The sequence below is a fragment of the Coregonus lavaretus genome (assembly GCF_964263955.1).
Source record: "Coregonus lavaretus genome assembly, chromosome: 17".
In the NCBI taxonomy this organism is placed as follows: Eukaryota; Metazoa; Chordata; class Actinopteri; order Salmoniformes; family Salmonidae; genus Coregonus; species Coregonus lavaretus.
Genome location: NC_140004.1, coordinates 25,200,014 through 25,209,057, shown reverse-complemented (window position 1 = coordinate 25,209,057; position 9,044 = coordinate 25,200,014). Strand labels below are relative to the sequence as shown.

The following is a 9,044-nucleotide window of genomic DNA, read 5'->3' as shown; positions in this document are numbered from 1 at the left end:
ATACCATAACCCCACCGCCACCATGGGGCACTCTGTTCACAATGTTGACATCAGCAAACCGCTGGCCCAGACAACACCATACACGTGGTCTGTGGTTGTGAGGCCGGTTGGACATACTGCCAAATTCTCTAAAACAACGTTGGAGGCTTATGGTAGAGAAATTAACATTCAATTATCTGGCAACAGCTCTGGTGGACATTCCTGCAGTCAGCATCCCAATTGCACGCTCCCTCAAAACTTGAGACATCTGTGGCATTGTGTTGTGTGGCAAAACTGCACATTTTAGAGTTGCCTTTTACTGTCCACAGCACAAGGTGCACCTGTGTAATGATCATGCTGTTTAATCAGCTTCTTGATATGCTACACCTGTCAGGTGGATGGGTTATCTTGGCAAAGGAGAAATGCTCACTAACAGGGATGTAAAAAAATGTGTGCCCCAAATTTGAGAGAAATAAGCTTTTTGTGCGTATGGAAAATGTCTGGCCTCTTTTATTTCAGCTCATGAAACATGGGACCCACACTTTACATGCTCAGTTTTCTACTTGGGCTACAATGACATGTTGGAATGTTTGCCATAAAAAGCACATTTAGTGTCCATACTTTAAATCAACTTTGGCAACCTATAATTGTATCTTCCCGTGTGTTTTTAGGTCAGATGTCGTTTCTGAGGTGTCCAGAAATAAAACCTTCACATCTGGGTCCTCTCCTCCACACAGTAGGCAAGCATCATTATGAGGTACCATACGGCACCGTGTGTACACTACATACAGTTCTGAATATGATGATTGAGTACATCTGGCTTCATCTGAGAATCATTCACCCCACACTTTAAATCAAATCAATCAAATCTAATTCATTTGTCACATGCTTCGTAAACAACAGGTGTAGACTAACAGTGAAATGCTTACTTACGGGCCCTTCCCAACAATGCAGAGAGAAAGAAAATAGAGAAATAATAGAAAAGTAAAACCAGTAATAATAAAAGTAATAATAAATACATAATGAGTAATGATAGCATGGCTATATACACGGGGTACCAGTACCGAGTCGATGTGCAGGGGTACGAGGTAATTGAGGTAGATATGTACATATAACTAGGAATAAAGTGACATATAATAAACAGTAGATAATAAACGTATACTCTGCATATGTCATTCAACACACAACCGCACATACACACACACACATGCACGTGCACACACACACGCAAGCACACACACACACACACACACACAAACACACACAACACACACAGAGAGAATGAGACAGAGGGGCAGAGGCGTCACTCTGTGTTCACAGAGCACACTTTTCCATAGTGAACAAAAGCATAGGACAGACAGATGAGGTCTGTGTGTGTGGAGGGGGTGGGGGTGTTGGTGTGTGTGTGTTTTGTTGGGGAGGTTGTCTCATGGGGCAGCTCTCTGTCTATCCCATCTGTCACCCCACTCTACTGACACCCAAGGGAATGGGGATGGAGGGGTGGGGGGTTCATTTTGGAAAAAGGAAAGGGGGTCCAGTGGTCTAATGGACAACAATACAGGATTTGGTGATTGGCCAAAGGTTGAGCCAATCTACACATCTATTTGCCCAAACAGTCCCTCTCTCAAGTCCTATCTCAGACTGCCTTTAGCTGGCATCTAAGATTCAAATGAGAAGGGGATGGACACACACACACACGCTGCACAAACTGCACACACTCTGAGCTAATGTCAGCCTAATGCCGGACCATGCTGTGACCAGAGGGCTAGTTGGGTAAATAAACACAAACACATCCCTTGAGAGAAAGGGGGGATGGATTTTTGTCTTATATGCTCTTTACTTTTCTTTTTCTCTATATTTTCTATTCTATCTTGCTACAAGACGAAGGAATTCATATTAAAACATCATACATTTCTTTGTATTGCTTTTACATTTAAGGCATAAAAATGGTGATGCTGCTTATAATAAGAGATTGCGTAAGTCTGTGAGAAGTGCTTGATGGCAGGCGGTGTAACGTCCTTCCTTAATGGAATGTGTGATCTGAAGACAGTGAAATGGTGGCAGGCGGTGTAACGTCCTTCCTTAATGGAATGTGTGGTCTGAAGACAGTGAAATGGTGGCAGGCGGTGTAACGTCCTTCCTTAATGGAATGTGTGATCTGAAGACAGTGAAATGGGGCGTGTGATGCAGCAACCAAAACAACTAAACAGTCAGAAAGCGTATGGCTCCTGTACCACTGGGCAGAAGGAGCACTCAGTGGGATGAATGCTGAGGTGCTGACAACAAAGCTGACTTTAACTTGTCAAATTAGCAGCACGTTTACAGTGAGAGAGAAAGAAAGGGAGAGAGCGGAGTAAAGCGAGAGAAAAAGAGAGGGGGGGGTTGAAAGGGAGAGAGAGAACGAGGGAGAAAGAGGTAGAAAGGAAGAGAGAGGTATAGAGAGAGGGGAGAGAGAGGTAGAAAGGGAGAGAGAGAAAGAGAAAGAGAGAGAGAGGGATCGGTAGCAGCTTTGACTTCTTTGTCAAGTGCCACTTGATGGTGACAAAGAAATCGAACAAAAAGCTACATCTAAAAGGGAGAGCAGCGCTGCTTTTTAAAGTCAATACCTCTATATGACTCCATCCCTGAGCATAGTTATCTACACTGAGTGTACAAAACATTAAGAACAACTTCCTAATATTGAGTTGCACCCCCTTTTGCCCTCAGAACAGCCTCAATTTGTTGAGGTATGGACTCTACAAGGTGTCGAAAGCATTCCACAGGGATGCTGGCTCATGTTGACTCCAATGCTTCCCACAGTTGTGTCAAGTTGTCTGGATGTCCTTTGGGTGGTGGACCATTCTTGAAACACAAGGGAAACTTTTTAGCGTGAAAAATCCAGCAGCGCTGCAGTTCTTGACACACTCAAACCAGTGTGCCTGGCACCTACTACCATACCCCGTTCAAAGGCACTTAAATCTTTTGTCTTGCACATTCACCCTCTGAATGGCACACATACACAATCCAATTGTCTGAAGGCTTAAAAATCCTTCTTTAACCTGTCTCCTCCCCTTCATCTACATTGATTGAAGTGGATTTAACAAGTGACATCAATAAAGGATCGTAGCTTTCACCTGGTCAGTCTATGTAATGGAAAGAGAATAGTGTATATACTCAGTGTATATACCCTACTATAGTGTACACGCAGACGTGTAGTACACAACCACACACAATGATGCACATATGGACATGCATACACTCAGCACTGCCCCACCCCCTCACTGCTTTGAGCGCTGTGTTAATGAAACAGTTGCTGTTTCCTGGCATAACATTAATTACCCCATCAAAAAAGAGCTGGTAATTAACTGCCCTCTTTTACCAGTGCTAATTACATTAACAGAGAGAAGCCATTACTGAGGGAGAGAGGGAGCAGGAGAGAAAGAAAGAAGGGATGAAAGGGGATTGAAACAAAAAGTGAAAGAAGTAATGGCAGGGTAGCGAGAGAGAGGGAGAGAAAGAGGGCACACGCCAGAGAGAGCGAGGGAGGAGAGGCTCATGTGGTTCTTAGTGGGGCCCCCAGAGGCCTGGTCCGTAGAGGAATCAGCAGGTTTGCTGCTGGAGAGGAGGAGAGGAGAGTGATGGGAGATGTTGTTTATCTTTAAAGGCAGTAGCTACAGTCTGCAACGCTCACTCCACAATTAAGATGCTGCGCCTCATCAGCTATGTATACAGAAAGCAGTGTGTCAAACTACACAAGCATACAGGTGAGTAAAAAAATAGTCCTGGTGTGGTCTTGAAATATTACCATAATGCTGTATATAGCAATACCTCACTTATATAATGTACTGTGGATATCTGTACATTTCTATACCATGTCTAATTGCATAATGAAAACACACACTTTCCTCATATTTCAGTTCTGAATTATTACCAACAGTGAGTTCTTGCTGTGATTTATTTGTTTTATTTGGGAGGACAAAATATAATTACAGCTTAAGATATACAAATCACATTTTCAGACAGTCATCATGTTATTCTGTACCATTAAAAAAGAAAGATGGCTTTTGGGGAAAAAAACTTTGAGTAACCTTACATTTTACTAACGGCTTTCAAATAAATAAAACCAGTAAAACACTACAAACAACTTTGAATAGATGTCAGCTACCTCTTTTTAATTATTTATTTTCTAATCCTGAGTATGATGTTTGTATTGTGTTACAACAGTGAGTAAGAAAACTGTTGCATGGGTTTATGACAAATCCCCAATATGTTCCTTACTTTGTTTTCAGTTTGTGCTTGCTTTACTGCATAGTGACCAGAGACTGTGGGATGAAAAACATCAAATGAATCAACAATACAAATCCTAATCTTTGACATACAATTTCAAATTTGCAACATGGAATGAAATAATATCAGGGAATCAGTGTGGAAAGAACATACATAAAAATGAAATGAATAATAATATAGCCTTTTCCTTTATAGAGAACAGCAAGGTCATTTGCTTTTTTTGACACTGGACTTAACACTTCTATTTTGTTATGTGACAACCCAGGAAAAAGTATTGGGCAATAATTTATTTCAAATAAACGTATTAATCATCAGTCATGTCTGACAAAACCTCAAAGATTTCAATTAAAAAAGAATAATGGCAACATAGAGATAACATAATCATATTTATAACAATTGCAAAAAAGGAATTAAAACATGTTTATATTATTCCCTAAAGTAACTATAATAATAAGTTAAATTGCTTGTTTTTTTCTTCTTAAATAAATCAATATATGAATTAATTTTGTATTACCAACCCTGGAGGACAAAGAGTTTGCCCTTGTAAAATCTAGGCGATCAGAACAAAAAATAAAGGGTCTATCATTCCGGAATGTAAATCACCTTCAAAATCTCTGAGTCTTCTCAGGGACAATGTACATACATGCCTTTGACAGTGTCCTGACAGAGACAAATAGCACCCTGCTTCATAGAGTTTCAGCACATAGTATCAGAGTTGTCCATTGTCCATTCAGTTCAGTGCTCTAACAACGAATCATCAACAGAAATGTTCTTCTAGCACACTGCTAGCCAAGAGGTTGATCCGTTTAGGTTAGGTGTTTTTGTTGGAAGAACCAAATGCTGCATACAGCTGTAGCATTGGGTGGTACGAGTGCTTTTGAAGCTCGTGAAGGCATCTTGACGTTGACTTCTGCTGTCCTTTCAAAATGCAGAGACACCCATAGATCTCCATTGTGTTGTGGTGTGGCCCAAGGAAGTCTCATGTCTTTACAGCTACTGCAGATGAAGAGGTCTTTTTCTCTCTGCTTCTGGAGTGACTGGCTGGTCTTTGGACTCTTTCTGTCCCCATCCCTTTCATTCAGTTGGATGAAACATGGACTCAACAAGTGGCAGAGCATCAGTGAGGATAGTTGTTGGTGGTCAAGAAATCAATGTGTGTTCCATTTATCCCTGTCAGTGCCTGCAGAGGAGTAGCAGTGTTGGAGCAGTGGTCTGGTCTGGTTTGTAGGTGATGGATGGGAGTTGGTGGAGTGCTGCTACATCGGGGGAACTACCAGGCCAGTCATCGCTATAGAGAAAGAGAATAGTAATAATCTATTATGTTTTAGATAAAATCTTATTCTTGACAATGGCAATCATTATTATAACCCCAAAAAAAGCCTGAAATATTGTATTGTCATGCCTGCCTAAGCAATGTGTATTTGGGCATGGATTAGTTTTTATACAGAAATAGTTTTATTTTTTTAACAAACAACAAGATGTTTCTAAGATTGTAGTTTGGTTCTACCTCTGAAGCTGTTGACTCCTGAGGCAGGACAGGCAGGAGAGGAGGAGCCCTGGGGCCGGAGGACAGGAGCGAAGGCGCTCTTCTGTTTGGCTGAGGACGGGAAGGAGGAGAATGGCAGGAGGGAGGAGGAGCTGGAACCCGGGATAGTGGGACTAGATGGCATTACTGTGGATGAGAGAGAGAGAGAGAGAGAGAGAGAGAGAGAGAGAGAGAGAGAGAGAGAGAGAGAGAGAGAGAGAGAGAGAGAGAGAGAGAGAGAGAGAGAGAGAGAGAGAGAGAGAGAGAGAGAGAGAGAGAGAGAGAGAGAGAGAGAGAGAGAGAGAGAGAGAGAGAGAGAGAGAGAGAGAGAGAGAGAGAGAGAGAGAGAGAGAGAGAGAGAGAGAGAGGATAACAGTTGTTACTTTATAACAGAAGCATTCTAGAGAGGATAACAGTTGTTACTTTATAACAGAAGAATTCTAGGCACTGGTCAACCTTTGTCAATAATGGGCTATTATGTTTTATTGTAACAGGGACAGGAAGAAAACACAGGATAGATTGATTGAGTAAGAGGAGAGACACTCACTGCCATAGGGAGAACCAGTGGGGGAGGCACTGCTGAAACCAGGGGACCCTGGCACCCCCAGACTAGTCATGGGCACTGCCCCGTACCCCCCACTCATGCCTCCACCACCCCCATAGCCCGACTGCTGAGGGGTGGAGGCAGAGGGGTACCCCCGTGGGGACAAACTGCTGGAGTTACGAATATAACCTGGAGCGAGAGAGAGAGAAACAAAGAGAGAGAGAGATACAAAGTGTTAGAACAAGAAAGACAGAGGATAGGAAAAGACAGGAAGATACAAGTGATTTTCCCACTGGGGATATCATATCACCAACTAGAAGAAAATCAAAGGGCCAGACTTCTATAAATACAGGGAATCCCATTGTAGGTCTAGTCCTGCTCACCCTGGCTGGTTTGTCCTGGCTCGCCGATGCTGACCCCCAGCTGGGAGGGGTATGAGCCCAGGCCCATGACACTGCCATGGGCTGGGGAGCTGGGCAGGGCCTGCAGCTGGCTGTGGGGACGGGGAACACTGTACAGGGCCTCAGCGATGTCCGCTGCACGCTTCAGCAACATGTCCTAAAGAGAGACAATACAAACTGTTACTAACCCAGACCTCACAGATGAACAGTAGTTATTGATGAGTGGAATTATTAGAGGAACGGAGGGACTAAACAGTGCTGGTTACCTGATTACTGTGTGGGTTTCCATACAAGGCTTCTACCAGATCAGCTGCTCTCTTCAGTAGCATCTCCTACACACAGACAGAGAGACATGCATTAGCCTCTGGTGTTACATAGTGTGTACTTTATGTACAAAGGTGAGGTGTGGTGACATATGGCATGTACATCATCTCACTATGTGTGGTATGTTCTCACTCACCTTGGCCAGTTTGTCAGGGTCACCAGGGTGTCTGGGAATGACCTTTTGAAGCCTCTGGAAACCGTAGTCTATGGTGGGCTCATTCAGCGCTATACACAAACACATACACAAATACATCAGCACTAGGTCATGACTCATGACTTATCCCATGTAATGGTGCTGTTTAATATGTTGTTGGTGAATGGTTGCTGGATAGGGTAGATGTGGCTGGGGGGTTAATAGGAGGTGTGTGTTTACCTGTGTAGATGAAGCGTCCAGGTGCCCCCTTGCAGAACTGTTTAGATTTGTAGGACAGCGTGACCTCCACAACCCCTGGGATGTGGCGAGGGGGCGTCTGGACACGGATGGCATGGGGCGTGATCAACTAAGAGAGAGAGAGAGAGAGCGAGAGAGAAACAGGGACAAGACAGAGAAGAAATGAGCAACGAAACGACTGTTTGATAGTCTACAGTATCTGAGAGAATAATACAGTTTGCTCTCATAATGCCAACATGTAGTAGGCAGCCAATAAATGACTGTGCTAATGAGACAAGCCATATGCTTTTGCTACCTTGTCCCTTATGTTTTCAATCAGTAACAGTATCATTAATGAGTTGTTTTAAAGAGACAGTTACAGTAAAGCCACATAGCTACCTCACTCCACACCAGCATGCTGCCAAACACCACCTGCAGTCCATCAAAGAAGTTCTCCCCGATCACGATGACCATGGCTCCGCCCGTGGTCCAGCCCTCACTGGGGCTGATGGCTTTGATAAACGGGGTGGCTGGAGAGGAAGGGCAATAACGTCATTTTAATTTTAACTCATTCCATCTCTTGGCAATGTATTTCGTGTCTGTTTCAGGGTGTCAGCCCTAGACCTTGAGGTTAGCCATTAGTACAGCAGTAGTCAATCAATCAATAAAATGTATTTTATAAAGCCCTTTTTAGATCAACAGTTGTCCCAAAGTGCTTCTACAGATGTAGAAGCACAGTATGAAGGTTTACAGTATGAATGTGTTCCTGATGTATCAGTGCCCCAGTGCAGGTAGTGGTCTGTCTCTTCTTACCGTACTCCATGCCGTTCTCCACTGACTCTCCAGGCTCCAGCCTGCGAGCTCTCCGGCCGTGTTTGGAGTTATTGTGGACAAACATGTTGTCAGACACGGCTAAGACATGGCCGTCTACACTCACAGTGCTGGACAGGACCACCTGAAAGACAGGGGAGGAAGGAGCAGAGGAAAAGACACTCCATGAGTTTATCTGGGTAACTAAAGCGATGTTAGTTCACTTTTTGTGAGATTTGGTTTCCTGCAAAATCCCTTGGCCACAATCCATTTCAACATCCAGGTGATATGAATATTTCTCAATGGGGTAATGTGACAACCCTACTACACTCTATATCATATTTTGACATCATCGCCCCCCTCTCTGTGGCCTCTCCCTTTCTCTCCCCTCCTCTCCCCTCCTGAGACTGTGGTTGGAGTTGTGGTCTGGACCAGCGGCCCACAGAGGTTCAGGCCTAATCCTTCACTGACACCAGACATATGGACTGAATCTCCTATTTTTACTGGCCGTTAAAGTAGAGTATGATATATGGTGGCCCTAATTTGATTTCTGTCCAACAGCATGTGTGTGTCCCTTCCTCTCCACGAGATACATCTGTTCACCATGGAGGACATGCATACAAAATGTGTGTTCTTGTGTGTTTTCCTTGGGTCTGTGTGTTTAAGAGTGTCCATACCGTATATATATAGGTGTACATGCAGGAGGGGGTGGTGATGGTGCTGTAGGATCTATGTATATGAAGTGCTGAAAGACTAAGCTTTAGACATTTTGAAATAAGCTTTACAATAAGAAAGTGATGTGTAAGGGCAAAGATAACACAAAAT

At 43.5% G+C, this 9,044-nt stretch overlaps 1 protein-coding gene across 1 annotated transcript in view; it reads right to left on the bottom strand.

Moving 5' to 3' along the window:
• Nucleotides 1-5,501: 5,501 nt before the first annotated feature.
• The window catches only part of LOC311144347 (transcription factor COE2-like), a gene marked incomplete at both ends in the record, with an annotated part of 35,834 nt that continues 32,291 nt past the window's right edge, over nucleotides 5,502-9,044 (bottom strand). The window contains 9 exons of the mRNA XM_084180382.1: nucleotides 5,502-5,533; nucleotides 5,753-5,917; nucleotides 6,318-6,503; nucleotides 6,698-6,872; nucleotides 6,982-7,047; nucleotides 7,176-7,264; nucleotides 7,413-7,539; nucleotides 7,809-7,939; nucleotides 8,223-8,364. Coding sequence (XP_084036508.1) covers nucleotides 5,502-5,533; nucleotides 5,753-5,917; nucleotides 6,318-6,503; nucleotides 6,698-6,872; nucleotides 6,982-7,047; nucleotides 7,176-7,264; nucleotides 7,413-7,539; nucleotides 7,809-7,939; nucleotides 8,223-8,364 — 1,113 coding nt within the window. The remainder of the gene's footprint in view (nucleotides 5,534-5,752; nucleotides 5,918-6,317; nucleotides 6,504-6,697; nucleotides 6,873-6,981; nucleotides 7,048-7,175; nucleotides 7,265-7,412; nucleotides 7,540-7,808; nucleotides 7,940-8,222; nucleotides 8,365-9,044) is intronic.